The sequence below is a fragment of the Macaca nemestrina genome, chromosome 2, assembly GCF_043159975.1.
Source record: "Macaca nemestrina isolate mMacNem1 chromosome 2, mMacNem.hap1, whole genome shotgun sequence".
NCBI classification, from domain to species: Eukaryota; Metazoa; Chordata; class Mammalia; order Primates; family Cercopithecidae; genus Macaca; species Macaca nemestrina.
In genome coordinates this window covers 116,114,670-116,130,823 of record NC_092126.1, presented here as the reverse complement: position 1 = coordinate 116,130,823, position 16,154 = coordinate 116,114,670, and the positions used below count along the sequence as shown (strand labels likewise).

The following is a 16,154-nucleotide window of genomic DNA, read 5'->3' as shown; positions in this document are numbered from 1 at the left end:
CATGCCTGTAATCCCAGCACTTTGGAAGGCTAAAACGGGTGGATCACCTGAGGTCAGGAGTTCAAGACCAGTCTAATCAACATTTATTTTAGTTGAAACCCTGTCTCGACTAAAAATACAAAAACTGGCCGAGTGTGGTGGTACACGCCTATAGTCCCACCTACTCGGGAGGCTGAGGCAAGAGAATTGCTTAAACCTGGGAGGCAGAGGTTGCAGTGAGCCGAGATTGCACCACTGCACTCCAGCCTGGGCGACACAGTGAGACTCTCCCTAGTAGCTGGAACTACAGGCGAGTACCACCACACAAGGCTAAGGTAGAAGGATCGCTGCATCACTTGAGCCCCGGAGTTCAGGGTTGTAGTGAGCTATGATGGTGCCACTACTCTGAAACCTGGGTGAACCCTGTCTGTAAAAAACAAAAAAAAATCCTAATATCTCTGTCCCTTTCAGTAAACTGATAGTGTTACTGCTGGTATAAAATTCTCAAGAACCTTATAGATCTGCTGTGTATGACACAGGGATCCATTTGATTAATCAGTTGCTAGATAACAGTTTTCACCAAAATTGGCAGAACTTTTAAAAATTATATATATAATACCAAGAATTAGGAGATAGAGCAAGATGGCCCAATAGAAGCCTCCACCAATTGTCCTCCCCAGGAACACCAAATTTAACAATTATCTACACACAAAAAAGCACCTTCATGAGAACCAAAAATCAGGTAAACAATCACAGTACCTAGTTTTAACTTTGTATCACTGAAAGAGGGTAGAAAACACAGTCTTGGATTGCTGGCACCACCCTTCTCCCATAACCCAGCATCAGCTGTATGGCACAGAGAATCCTTTTGCTTGCGGGAGTTAGAGCACAGTGATTGTGGGGTTTGCACTGGAACTCAGCCGATGCGTACAAAGGAAACATTCAGGCCAGTCCTCATCAGAGGGGAATTGTCCAGCCCAGTGGACTGGACAATTGTCAGAACTTGAGTTCCAGCAAGCCTTGCCACTGTGTGCTAAAGGGCTCTGGGGTCCTAAATAAACTTGAAGGGACGTGTAGGCCACAAGGACTACAACTAGTAGGCAAGTCCTAGTGCTGTGATGGGCTCAGAGCCAGTGGACTTAGGGGGCACATGACATGTGAGACACCAGCAGGGTAGCCAGGTGTCATATGTCAATGAAAAATAACAAAAGCCCAAAAAATGATATATTCATACAATGGAATATTATCCCACCATAAAAAGGAATGCCATCGTTTTTCATGCTATGTAAATGAACGTCTGCCTCTGCCTCCCAGGTTCCAGCAATTCTCCTGCCTCAGCCTCCTGAATAGCTGGGATTACAGGCATGTGCCAGCTGTAATCCCACCCCTCCCCAACCCTGGGCAACTCCAAAAAAGACTTCTTCCTTCCCCTTGAGGAGAGGAGAGGGAAGAGTAAAGAGGTCTTTGTCTTGCAGCCTAGATACCAGCTCAGCCACAGTAGGATAAGGCACTGGGCAGAGTCCTGAGGCACCCATTCCAGGCACTAGCTCCTACGCAGCATTTCTAGACATGCCCCTGGGCCAGAAGGGAACACACTGCCTTGAAGAGAGGGACCCAGTCTTGGTAGAATTCATTACCTGCTAACTAAAGAGCCCTTGGACCCTGAATAATCAGCAACACTAGCCAGGTAGTAGGCCTATAGGATACATTTCTTTTCTTTTTTTTTGAGATGGAGTCTCGCTTTGTCGCCAGGCTGGAGTGCAGTGGCACAATCTCAGCTCACTGCAACCTCTGCCTCCCGGGTTCAAGCGATTCTCCTGCCTCAGCCCCCCGAGTAGCTGGGACTACAGGCGTGTACCACCAAGCCCAGGTAATTTTTATATTTTTAGTAGAAATGGAGTTTCAGCATGTTGGCCAGAATGGTCTCGATCTCTTGACCTCATGATCCGCCCGCCTCGGCCTCCCAAAGTGCTGGGATTACAGACGTCAGCCACCGCGCCCAGCCACAGTCCTACAATTTATATGGAACCATAAAAGACTCAGAATAGCTAAAGTTATTTTGAGCCAAAAGAAAACTGGAGGAATCACATTACCTGACTTCAGTTTATATTACAGAGCTATATAGTATCTGAAACAGCATGGTGCTGGCATAAAAACAGACATATAGACCAATGGAAAAGAGTAGAGAACCCAGAAACAAATCCATACATCTACAGTGAACTCATTTTTGACAACAGTGCCAAGAACATACATTGGGGAAAGGACAGTCTCTTCAATAAACGGTGCTGGGAAAACTAGATATCAGTATACAGAATAATGAAATTAGCCCCCTGTCTCTTGCCATATACAAAAATCAAAATGGATTAAAGACTTAAATCTAATACCCGAAACTGTGAAACTACTAGAATAAAACTGGACTAGGCAAAGATTTCTTGAGTAATACCCAACAGTCTCAGGCAACCAAAACAAAAGTAGATAAATAGGATTACATCAAGTTAAAAAGCCTCTGCACAGCAAAGGAGACAAAGTGAAGGGACAACTCACAGAATGGGAAAAAACGATCTGCAAACTACCCATCTCACAATGGATTAGTAACCAGAATGTATGAGGAACTCAAGCAACTCCTTAAGAGAAAATCTAATAATCCAGTTAAAAAGTGGGCAAAAGACCTGAATATACATTTGCCAAAAGGAGACATACAAATGGCAAACAGGTATATGAAAAGGTGCTGAATATCACTGATCATCAGAAAAAACAATGAGATATCATCTCACCCCAGTTAAAATGGCTTTTATCCAAAAGCCAGGGCCTGATACCAGTTCCCCAGAGTTGGAGCACACAGTCCAGGAGTCCTGAGCTGAGCCTTGGCCCCCTAAAATCCTCTAGAAACTAAGCCCATCAACTGAACCCATCTTATACCACAATCAAACACCCACGGTCATCAAATAGGATAAAAGAATGAAAAAAAAAAAATAGCCAAAGGATAGCAACTTTAAAGATTGAAGGAACATTAGCCCACAAAGATGAGAAAGAACCAGCACAAGAACTCTAACTACTCAAAAGCCAGAGTGCCTTCTTTCCTCCAACATCGCAATTCAGGAAACCCAGAGAATCCCCACAAAATACTTCACAAGATCTTCTCCAAGACACATAATCATCAGATTCTCCAAGGTCAAAACGAAAGAAAAAATGACAGGTCACCTTCAAAAGGAAGCCCAGAAGACTAACTGTGGACCTGTCAGCACAAACCCTGCAAGCCAAGAAGAGATTGGGGGCCTGTTTTCAACATCTTAAGGAAAAGAAATTCCAACCAGTAATTTCTATCCGGCCAAACCAAACTTCATAAGCCTAGGAGAAATAGAGTCCTTTTTCCTCAAGCAGATGCTGAGGGAATTTTTTACCACCAGACCTGCCTTGCAGTAGCTCCCAAAAGAAGCACTAAATATGAAAAGGAAAGACACTTACCAGACACTACAAAAACACACTTAAGTATATCGACCAATGACACTGTAAAGCAACCACACAAACAAGATTGCTTCCAGCTAACAACATAATGACAAGATCAGATCCACACATATCAATACGGACCTTGAATGTAAATGGGCTAAATGCCCCAATTGAAAGAAACAGAGTGGCAAGCTGGATAAACAAGCAAGATATAATGGGATGCTGTCTTCAGGAGCCCATCTCTCATCCCATGAGACCCATAATGACACCTACAAGCTCAAAATAAAGGGATGGAGAAAAATCTACCAAGCAAATGGAAAACAGAAAAAAGCAAAGGTTGTAATGTAATTTCAGACAAAACAGACTTTAAACTAACAAAGACCAAAAAAGACAAAGGAGGGCATTGCATAATGGTAAAGGGTTCAGTTCAACAAGAAGACTTATCCTAAATAATATATGCACACAAAACAAGAGCACCCAGACTCGTAAAGCAAGTTCTTAGAGACCTTCAGAGAGACTTACACTCCCACATAATAAAAAAAGAAAAAGGCCTGGGTATAGTGGCTCATGCCTGTAATCCCAGCACTGTGGGAGGCAAGGCAGGAGGATTGCTTGAGCCTAGGCCTTCAAGACCAGCCTGGATAACACAGAAGGACTTCACCTCATCTCTTAAAACTCCCACGTAATACTGGGAGACTTTAACACCCAACTGACAGTATTAGACTATCAGAGCAGAAAATTAACAATGATATTCCGGACCTGAACACAACACTGGGCCAAATGTACCTGATAGACATCTAGGGAACTCTCCACCCAAAGATGAACAGAATATGCATTCTTCTCATTACCAGATGGCACATACTCTAATATCAACCACATAATTGGACATAAAACAATCCTCAGAAAATGCAAAAGAAGGAAAATTATACCAATCACTATCTTGGACCACGGCACAATAAAAATAGAAATCAAGATTAAGAAAATCACTCAAAACCATACAATTATATGGAAATTAACCAACCTACTCCTGGATGACTTTTGGGTAAATAATGAAATTAAGGTAGATATCAAGAAGTTCTTTGAAACGAACAAAAACAAAGACACAACATACCAAAATCTCTGGGACACAGCTAAGACAGTGTTAAGAGGGAAATTTATCACACTAAACACCCACATCAAAAAGGTAGGTCAGTGACCGGGCACGGTGGCTCATACCTGTAACCCAAGCACTTTGGGAGGCCAAGGAGAGTGGACTGCCTGAGGCTAGGAGTTTGAGACCACCCTAGCCAACATGGCAAAACCTCTTCTCTACTAAAAATGCAGAATTTAGCCAGATATGGCAGTGTGTGCCTGTAGTCCCAGCTATTCGGAAGGCTGAGGCACAAGAATCACCTGAACCCAGGAGGTGGAGGTGGCAGTGAGCCGAGATTGTGCCAGCGCACTGCAGCCTGGGTGACAGAGCTAGACTCTTGTTTTCTTTTTTTTTTTTTTCTAAAAAAGCTAGAAAGATCACACATTAATAACCCAACTTTGTAACAGAAAGAACTAGAAAAACGAGCAAACCAATCCCAAAGCTAGCAGAAAAAAAGAAATAATCAGAGCTGAACTGAAGGAGACTGAGACAGGAAAACCATTCAAAAGATTAACAAATCTAGGAGTTGGTTTTTTGAAAAAGTTAGTAAGATGGTCCGCTAGCTAGACTAATGAAAAAGAGAGAAAATCCAAGTAAACACAATTAGAAACAACAAGGCGGATGTTGCCACTGACCCCTCAGAAATACAGATAACCAGGAGATACTACTATGAACACCTCTGTGCACACAAACTAGAAAATCTAGAAGAAACAGATAAATTCCTGAACGCATACACCCTCCCGAGGCTGAAACCAGGAGGAAATTGAATCCCTGAATAGACCAGTAACAAGCTCCGAGATTGAATTAGTAATGTATTGCCTAGCAACCAAAAAAGGCCCAGGACCAGGTGAATTCACAGCCAGATTCTACCAGATGTACAAAGAAGAGCTGGTACCATTTCTACTGAAACTGTTCCAAACAACTGAGGAGGAGGGACTCCTCCCCAGCTCGTTCTTTGAGGCCGGCATCTTGATACCAAAACCTGGCAGAGACAACAGAAAAACTTTAGGCAATATCCTTGATGTTCATTAATGCAGAAATCCTTAAGAAAATAACTAGCAAACCAAATCCAGCAGCACATCAAGTAGCTAATCCACCATGGTTAAGTAGGCTTTATCCCTGGGATGCAAGGTTGGTTCAGCATATGCAAATCAATAAATGTGAATTCATCACATTAAAAGAACTAAAGATGGCCGGGTATGGTGGCCCATGCCTATAATCCCAGCACTTTGGTAGGCCGAGATGGGTGGATCACCTGAGGTCAGGAGTTCAAGACCAACCTGACCAACATGAAACCCTGTCTCTACAAAAAAATACAAAAATTAGCCAGGTGTGGTGGTGCGCACTTGTAGTCCTAGCTATTTGAGAGGCCGAGGCAGGAGAATCACTTGAACCCAGGAGGCAGAGACTGCAGTGAGCCAAGATCACACCACTGCACTCCAGCCTGGGTGGCAGAGCGAGACTCCATCTCAGAAAAAAAAAAAAAAACCCTGGTGTGGTGGCTCACGCCTGTAATCCCAGTACCTTGGGAGGCTGAGGCGGGTGGATCATAAGGTCAGGAGTTCAAGACCAGCCTGGCCAAGATGGTGAAACCCCATCTCTACTCAAAATACAAAAATTAGCCCGTCACGGTAGTGGGCACTTGTAATCCCAGCTACTTGGGAGGCTGAGGCAGGAGAATTTCTTGAACCTGGGAGGCAGAGGTTGCAGTGAGCCAAGATGGTGCCACTGCATTCTGGCCCGGGCATCAGAGCAAGATTGTATCAAAAAAAAAAAAAAAGGCCAGGCGTAGTGGCTCACGCCTGTAATCCCAACACCTTGGAAGCCCAAGGTGGGTGGATCACGAGGTCAGGAGTTCAAGACCAGCCTGGCCAAGATGGTGAAACCCCATCTCTACTCAAAATACAAAAATTAACCAAGCATGGTGGTGGGCACCTTGTAATCCCAGCTACTCAGGAGACTGAAGCAGGAGAATTGCTTGAACTTGGGAGGCGGGGATTGCAGTGAGCCGAGATCGTGCCACTACACTCCTGCCTGGGAGACAAGAGCAAGACTCCAGCTCAAAAAAAAAAAAAAAAGAACTAAAGACGACAACTACATTATTTCAATAGATGTAGAAAAGGCTTTTGGCATGTTAAAAACTCTAGATAAACTAGGTATTAAAGGAACATACCTCTAAATAATAAGAGCCATCTATTACAAAGCCACCCAACATCATACTGAAATGACCAAAAGCTGGAAACATTCCCTTTGAAAACCGATACAAGAGAAGAATGCTGTCTCCCACCACTCCTATTCAACATAGTATTAGAAGTCCTGGCCAGGGCAGTCAGGTAAGAGAGAGAAATAAAGGGCATTCAAGTAGGAAGAGGGGAAGTCAAACTACATCTGTTTGCAGATGACATAATTCTATATCTAATAAACCCATAGTCTCAGCCCAAAAGCTCCTTCAGCTGATAAACTTCAGCAAAGTATCAGGATACACAATCAGTGTACAAAAATCACTATCATTCTTATACCAATAGCAGCCAAGCCACGAGCCAGATCAGGAACACATTCTCATTCACAACTGCCACAAAAAGAATAAAATACCTAGAGATACAGCTAACCAGGGAGGTAAAAGATCCCTACAATGAGAATTACTCACTGCCCAAAGAAATCAGAGATGACAGAAGCAAATGAAAAAACATTCCATGCTCATGGATAGGAAGAATCAATGTTATTAAAATGGCCATACTGCCCAAAGCAATTTACAGATTCAATGCTAATCCTATCAAATCACCGATGACATTCTTCACAGAACTAGAAAAACTATTTTAAAATGTAGATAGGCACAGTGACTCACGCCTGTAATCCCAGCACTTCAGGAGGCCAAGGCAGCCGGATCACTTGAGGTCAGGAGTTCAAGACTGGGTGACAGAGTGAGACTCCATCTAAAAAAAGAAAAAAAAAAAAATGTTTCCAGAAGAATAAAATAAATAACATTTAAAATGCTGATTATTAGCTCTTCCGTTTATGGAAAATTAACCTAAGGAAGTAATCAAAAATTTGGGCAAAGCCTTATCCTCAATAAAAACCTTATGATATTTGCAAATGATAGCTTGTACTGGAACTTTTTTTTTTTTCTTTTTTTGAGACAGAGTCTTGCTCTGTCACCCAGTCTGGAGTGCAGTGGTGCGGTCTTGGTTCACTACAACATTCACCTCCCAGGTTTAAGCGATTCTTCTGTCTCAACCTCCCAAGTAGCTGGGACTACAGGCACCCGCCACCATGCTGGCTAATTTTTTTATATTTTTAGTAGAGACGAGGTTTCACCATGTTGGCCAGGCTGGCCTTGAACTCTTGACCTCAAGTGATCTGCCTGCCTCGGCCTCCCAAAGTGCTGTGATTACTGGCATGAGCTACTGCTCCCGGCCTGTACTGGAACTAATAAGTTTTACTTAACAAAAATAAAAGTCGGCTGGGCACAGTGGCTCACACCTGTAATCGCACAGTTTTGGGAGGCTGAGGCGGGCAGATCTGAGGTTGGGAGATCGAGACCAGCCTGACCAACATGGAGAAACCCATCTCTACTAAAAATACAAAATTAGCCGGGCATGGTGGTGCATGCCTGTAATCCCAGCTACTCGGGAGGCTGAGGCAGGAGACTCGCTTGAACCTGGAAGGCGGAGGTTGCGGTGAGCTGAGATTGTGCCACTGCACTCCAGCCTGGGCAACAAGAGCGAAACTCCATCTCAAAAAAAATAAATAAAAATAAAAGTCATTTTGAAAAAAGCATTTCCTGTCAGGGCAAGTGTTCATGATATATTAAATATATATACATATATATATAGTTTTTTGTAGAATATACATATTCTATATTCAATTCTATGACTGCATTAAATGTGTCATATTTGTGTAATAACTTGTTAGTGAAATGAAACACATTGAGAAGCCTTAAGGTGGAAGTGAAGTATATCAGAGATTATCTCTAGAAATACCTGATTTGAAACGACGTATGTACTTCTTTGTGCCTTTCAATATTATCCGAAATGACCATGTGATCATTTATTAGTAAGATGATGTTTTTATTCTATACATCCTTTGTGTAGTTACATATTCATTTAAATTAATGATGGTTGTAATTCAAAAATACAGTTTTGAGTAGAGGCTATTAGGAATGTGAAGATCATACTGTTGCTGATTCCTGCCTTCGCACGTTGCAAATGGAATTAAATGTATTGAATGTATTATTAGTATGTGTTGTTTGAATCCTACATCTGACTCCAGCATCCCTTTGGTGAGCACTTTTTTCCTTTATTTATTTATTTTTTTACCTAAGAAGCTGAAAAGAGTGAAGATTCCTCTGGTGCTGCAGGCCTTTCAGGCTTACATCGCACATACAGCCAGGATTGTAGCTTTAAAAACAGCATGTACCATGTTGGAGATTATGTCTATGTGGAACCTGCAGAGGCCAACCTACAACCACATATAGTCTGTATTGAAAGACTGTGGGAGGATTCAGCTGGTAAGTTTGTTTTAAATCAAAGAACAGTTTAGTGAGATATGACTATTTGACTTCTCCTTGCTCCTCAGGGAAGAAAATTTTAACTCAAATATCTTATGCCTTTCCATAATAATTGTTCAATATATCAATAAATGTAAGTAAGCACCCATCATATGAAAAACATAGGACCTATTGGGCAGTGTCATAGTTGAGTCAAAAGAAATACAGCTTCTTAAAGTCTGGTTGAAATTCATTCGTTCAGTTGATACTTATTAAAAACATACTTTGAGCCAACCTTTCTGTGGAGTGACAGAGATTCAAAAGAACAAAAAGTTCATGTTTTTCCCTTGCAAAACTACTCCAGTAAGGAAGATTATGATCAAAAAAGAAATTATTATAGAATGACATGCCTTGGCTTGGCATTTGTTTTCAAAAAGGCTTTCTAGAACAGTTGCCTTTAAATTGAGACATAGAGTATGCATAGAAGTTAATGAAACCAAAAGTTGGTGGAAATGTGATCCAGGCAGTCCAGTTCTTTGAGCTGTTTATCACATGAAATACTTTTGTATTCCTTCACCAGAGAGGTAAATATGTCCTTCAGTAGTATATGTCTACCCTTACTAAAGTGCACAACTCTAGGTATGTACTAACCAGAGCACAGTGGAGCAGGTCTCATCACCTGTCCTCCTCATTATATATTTTATATGGCTTTTAATATGAAGAAGAGCCTGGGTAACATGGCAAGACCGCTTCTCTAGAAAAAATAAGAAAATTAGCAGGGCATGGTCGCACTTGCTGTGGTCCAGGCAACTTGAGAGGCTGAGGCAGGATGATCACTTGAGCCCAAGAGGTTGAGGGTGGATATATATATGAGGGGGAAATAGTAGCATGCATTTTTTAGGCCTCATTACACTTTATTATTTTAGAGTATTATTTCTCCTATGGATAATTATATTAAACTGTAGCTGTAAAAATAAGCACAGTGCTAGGTTCAGATCATGGCAGAATGGATTGATGGTATATTTCCTAATTTTGCAAAGAATGTGTGATTTCTGAGCTGGACATAGTGACTTATACTTGTAGTCCCAGCTACTCAGGAGGCTGAGGTTGGAGGACCACTTTGGCCCAGGAATTCAAGTACAGCCTGGGCAACATTGTGAGACCCAGTCTCTTAAAAAAAAAAAAAAAGTGATTTCTGTTAACAATGATTTTCTTTCTCTTCCCCCTCCCCCACCCCCCATTTTTGAGGTGAAAAATGGTTGTATGGCTGTTGGTTTTACCGACCAAATGAAACATTCCACCTGGCTACACGAAAATTTCTAGAAAAAGAAGTTTTTAAGAGTGACTATTACAACAAAGTTCCAGTTAGTAAAATTCTAGGCAAGTGTGTGGTCATGTTTGTCAAGGTAAGAAACTCATTAAACCCCAAAGTATCACTCATTCCCTAGGAATAAAATTTTAAAACACAGAAAATATTGATATTTACAAAATTAGGAACTCTGTTTTAAACTATTTTTTCAGCTGTGTCTGTATAGCTATATGTAAAGATTTGGGAAGGAATTAACCTGAACTTGGTTGTGAAAGACAAGTTGCTGCTTACACTATTTGGCTATAATGCAATTAGGTTAAGTTTTTAATATTGACAGGCTAATTTTTAAGTATGGTGTTTTTTGAAGGATAATCATTACAAATTTTCAGTTTGGTTTTTAGGTAATAATGTGTGCTTTTTGTGTATCTGTCTGATACACACACAGGAGCCCTCTTCAAAGCTTTAAGAAAGATTATAGTTATACTAAATGATCATATGTTTTCAAAGAGCAATTATAAGCTAAATGGAATTATTTGTTTTTATAATTTAAAGGGTGCGTATCTAATCATATGTTTTCAAAGAGTAATTGTAAGCTAAATGGAATTATTTGTTTTTATAATTTAAACGGTGCGTATCTAATAAGTCCCTTCTGTAGCCAAAGAAATACTTTTAAATCTCTGGTCATTTATTATTTTTTGTTAACTGCCAGAAAGTTGAATCAGTTCAGTTTTTGTTAGGTTGGTTGGTTATTTGCTTTTTTTTTTTAATTGGTTTTCAGAAAATTCACCTAACTAGTTTTATTCTTATGCCCTCCCCACCCCCCAGGAATACTTTAAATTATGCCCAGAAAACTTCCGAGATGAGGATGTTTTTGTCTGTGAATCACGGTATTCTGCCAAAACCAAATCTTTTAAGAAAATTAAACTGTGGACCATGCCCATCAGTTCAGTTAGGTTTGTCCCTCGGGACGTGCCTCTGCCTGTGGTTCGCGTGGCCTCTGTATTTGCAAATGCAGATAAAGGTGATGATGAGAAGAATACAGACAACTCAGAGGACAGTCGAGCCGAAGACAGTTTTAACTTGGAAAAGGTATGCAGATAATAGCCACACAGAAAAAATTTTACATCTCAAAACAGCTGTTCCAGAAAATAAATGAATAAAGTATTCAAACTCAAGAAAAGAGCAACAACACAAAACCTTAGCCAAACAGAAAGAAGGAAACTATAACAGAAAGAAATTTACACTTTTAAAACTGTACATTATAATTTAAAAGTAAATCAGGCCAGGTGCATTGGTTCACACCTGTAATCCCAGCATTTTGGGAGGCCAAGGCGGGCAGGTCAGGAGGTCAGGAGTTCGAGACCAGCCTGACCAACATGGTGAAACCCCATCTCTACTAAAAATGCAAAAAGTAGCTGGGTGTGGTGGTGCGTGCCTGTAATACCAGCTGCCTGGGAGGCTGAGGCAGGAGAACGGTGTGAACCCGGGAGGCGGAGGCTGCAGTGAGCTGAGACCATGCCACTGCACTCCAGCCTGAGCAAGAGTGGGACTCTGTCTCAAAAAAAAAAAATTTTAAAGTAAATCTAAGAGCTAATTATTTGACAAGTCCAATTAGATAAACTGCCAACTATCTAATAACGGGAAAAGAAAGGGGTTAAACTCTGGCACAAAATGTGGAAGAAGGCCGGGTACGGTAGCTCACACCTGTAATCCCAGCACTTTGGGAGGCCGAGGTCAGTGGATTACCTGAGGTCAGGAGTTCGAGACCAGCCTGGCCAACATGGTGAAACCCTGTCTCTACTAAAAGTACAAAAAATTAGCTCAGTGTGGTGGCGGATGCCTGTAAACCTAACTACCCAGGAGGCTGAGGCAGGAGAATCGCTTGAACCCAGGAGGTGGAAGTTGCAGTGAGCCGAGATCCTGCTATTGCACTCCAGCCTGGGCAACAAGAGCAAAACTCTGTCTCAAAAAATAAATAAATAAATAAATGTGAAAGAAATGTAAAGACTATACATTTCTGCTAATAAATTTGAAAACCTGAATAAAATGGCTAATTGTCTAGGATATTACAAATTACCAAAATGGAATCAGGAAGAGATATAATACAGAAATGGACAACAACATGAAGAAATTTTTTAAAGTATCATAGAACTGGCCCCAAAGAGTACTGAGGTCAGACAGTTCCATAGGCGACTTTTTGTTTAAGGGACCTATGATTATTATACTGTTGAAGCTGTTTCAGAGCAGGGAGAACAAGAAATTTCCAGTTCGTTTTGCAAAGCCAGGATAATCTTGATTTTACAACCTGAAAAATAAAAACAAAAAACTGCAACTCAGTGTTATTCGTGTATATGGATGCAAAAATTACTTGGGGAAAAAAAGTAAGTGAAATCAAATTACTTCTTTGAGAACAACATGATCAAGAAGTGGGAATTCATTCTAAGAAAGCAAGAATTATTCAAAATTAGGAAAATCTTTAAATTTCATTCATTATTCCATTAGATCAAAGGAAAAAATTATTTGGTAGAGAACCCATCTTGGTTTTTTTAAAGTCTTTCAATAGGTATCTCCTCTAGTGTAAATTTTTTTTTAATTCATATTTGTGTCTCAGGCTTAAAGCCTATAAAACAGATTCCTTTTTAAAGTTACATACTGGACAAAGGGGCTTACTGTTCTACCGCTTCTTAATATTTTTCTGAAATTAACCAATGTAGTTAGATAAACAAAAGCAGTAAAAATATTGACAATAAAGAAGCAAGAAGACGGTAGTGTTGGCTCATACCTGTAATCCTAGAACTTTGGGAGGCCAAGGCAGGTGGATCACTTGAGTCCAGGATTTTGAGACTAGCCTGGGAATCATGGTGAAACCCTATCCCTACAAAAGTACAAAAATTAGCCAGGCATGGTGGCACATGCCTGTAGACCCAACTACTTGGATGGCTGAGATGGGGGTATCCTGTGAGCCCAGGAGGTAGAGGCTGCAGTGAACTGTGATTGCACCACTGCACTCCAGCCTGAACAACAGAGCAAGACGGTCTCAAAGAAAAAAAAAAGCAAGAATACTTTTTTGCAGATAATTGGGGGAAATTAACTGAAAAGGTTTGGAAACAGAAAATTTGGCAAATAAAATTTTCAAAATCCATATGTAAATGAATAGTCTTCATATATAAACTAATAAGACTTTTGAGGCCGGGTGTGGTGGCTCAAGCCTGTAATCCCAGCACTTCGGGAGGCCGAGATGGGCGGATCACGAGGTCAGGAAATCGACACCATCCTGGCTAACACGGTGAAACCCTGTCTCTACTAAAAACACAAAAAATGAGCCGGGCGAGGTGGCGGGCGCCTGTAGTCCCAGCTACTCTGGAGGCTGAGGCAGGAGAATGGCGTGAACCCGGGAGGCGGAGCTTGCAGTGCGCTGAGATCCGGTCACTGCACTCCAGCCTGGGCCACAGAGCCAGACTCCGTCTCAAAGAAAAAAAAAAAAAGACTTTTGAAAGTAAAGTGAAAGTGTTGAATACACTTTAGCAACTGTTAGAAAAATCTTATGGAAGAAAATATCCATTAACAACAAAATACATCAAGAAATAACCTTGGCCGGGCGCGGTGGCTCAAGCCTGTAATCCCAGCACTTTGGGAGGCCGAGACGGGCGGATCACAAGGTCAGGAGATCGAGACCATCCTGGCTAATCCGGTGAAACCCCGTCTCTACTAAGAAATACAAAAAACTAGCCGGGCGAGGTGGCGGGCGCCTGTAGTCCCAGCTACTCCGGAGGCTGAGGCAGGAGAATGGCGTAAACCTGGGAGGTGGAGCTTGCAGTGAGCGGAGATCCAGCCACTGCACTCCAGCCTGGGCGACAGAGCGAGACTCCGCCTCAAAAAAAAAAAAAATCTTGGCCGGGCACGGTGGCTCAAGCCTGTAATCCCAGCACTTTGGGAGGCCGAGACGGGCGGATCACGAGGTCAGGAGATGGAGACCATTCTGGCTAACAGGGTGAAACCCCGTCTCTACTGAAAAATACAAAAAACTAGCCGGGGGAGGTGGCGGGCGCCTGAAGTCCCAGCTACTTGGGAGGCTGAGGCAGGAGAATGGCGTAAACCCGGGAGGCGGAGCTTGCAGTGAGCTAAGATCCAGCCACTGCGCCCCAGCCTGGGCGACAGAGCGAGACTCTCTCAAAAAAAAAAAAAAAAAAAAAAGAACCTTAACAAGCAATATATAGAACCTCTAGGAAAAGAATTTACTGAAGGACATAAAAGACTTGCATAGATTGGTTTTGAAACTTGACAAAATTATTCTAGCATTCTTATTAAGAATAAATATGACAGTCTCCAGAAAAGAAGGGGGGAAAAAGGGTATGAAAGAGAGCTTTGTCCTTTGACAGTGAACTGAGGGATTTTTTTTTTTTTAATTTAAAAATTAGAGCTTTCCCCTGCCAGATGTATAACATTTTATAAAACTACAGTTAAAAAACAAAATTGAAGCCCAGTACAGTGTCACACGCCTGTAATCCCAGCATTTTGAGATGCCAGGACAAGTAGATCAGTTGAAGCCAGGAGTTTCAGACCACCCTGGGCAACATAGCAAGACCTTGTCTCTACAGAAAATTTTTAGAATTTTATTTAATTTAGAAAACAGTTATTTACCTATAATTTTTTTCAATAATAAACTTGGAATAGATGAGGATTTTCTGTGCATTATATAAAACCATTGATCATTGTATTGATTTATGATTGAAAATACAAGGTTAATAAAACAGTCTAGGGACTACTGTTTCTAATACACAAAGAGCTCTTTAGGGTCTGGGGGGAAGGTAGCACTACAAAAATGAGCAGAGGCCCAAATAGATAATTTACAGAAGGAAGGCAGCAAAAAACATGTATTAGTTAACCTAACAGTTTGTATAATACCTAACAGGATGGCAAAAGTTGAAAAGACTGATAGTATGTGGTACAGGATGAGACCACACACACTTTTCTCCTATTGGTGTCTTTTTTTTTTTTTTTTTTTTTTTGAGATGGAGTCTCACTGTTGCCCAGGCTGAAGTGCAGTGGTGTGATCTCAGCTCACTGCAACCTCCACCTCTTGGGTTCAAGTGATTCTGCTGCCTCACCCTTCTGAGTAGCTGGGATTGCAGGCGTGCACCACCATGCCCAGCTAATTTTTGTATTTTTCATAGAGACAAGGTTTCACCATGTTGGCCAAGCTGGTCACAAACTCCTGACCTCTGATGATCTGCCTGCCTTGGCCTCCCAAAGTGCTGGTATTACAGGCGTGAGCCACCACCCCTGGCCTTTTTTTTTTTTTTTTTTTTTTTTTAGAGACAGAGTCTCGCTCTGTGCCCTAGGCTGGAGTTCAGTGGCTCGATCTCGGCTCACTGCAAGCTCCAACTCCCAGGTTCACACCATTGTCCTGCCTCAGCCTCCCAAGTAGCTGGGACTACAGGCACCTGCCACCACACCCGGCTAATTTTTTGTATTTTTAGTAGAGACGGGGTTTCACCGTGTTAGCCAGGATGGTCTCAATCTCCTGACCTCGATCCGCCCGCCTCAGCCTCCCAAACTGCTGGGCTTACAGGTGTGAGCCACCATGCCCGGCCCAGTGTCTTGGACCCAGCAGTTTGATGGCAAAGAATAGGCTCCAGTGGTAGTACTCAAACCGGTGCTCCAAAAGATTCTCCTTAAGAGGCGACGTCTTGGGGCCGGGAAAGAATGTGATATTTTTTGTATTTTATCAGTATGGGAAAGTGTGGGAATCATAAAATAATTTATTTTAAAAGAATTATCTGGCTGTGAGCAGTGGCTAA

At 41.7% G+C, this 16,154-nt stretch overlaps 1 protein-coding gene across 50 annotated transcripts in view; it reads left to right on the top strand.

Annotated features, from left to right (window-relative positions):
* Window positions 1-16,154, top strand: part of LOC105480555 (polybromo 1) — a 150,891-nt gene that overhangs the window by 95,404 nt on the left and 39,333 nt on the right. For 36 of the 50 annotated variants that reach the window (XM_071091878.1, XM_071091860.1, XM_071091856.1 and 33 more), the window contains 3 exons: window positions 8,880-9,065; window positions 10,293-10,450; window positions 11,179-11,442. In XM_071091878.1, coding sequence (XP_070947979.1) covers window positions 8,880-9,065; window positions 10,293-10,450; window positions 11,179-11,442 — 608 coding nt within the window. The remainder of the gene's footprint in view (window positions 1-8,879; window positions 9,066-10,292; window positions 10,451-11,178; window positions 11,443-16,154) is intronic. The other 14 variants (XM_071091882.1, XM_071091870.1, XM_071091850.1 and 11 more) reach the window with 1 other exon arrangement.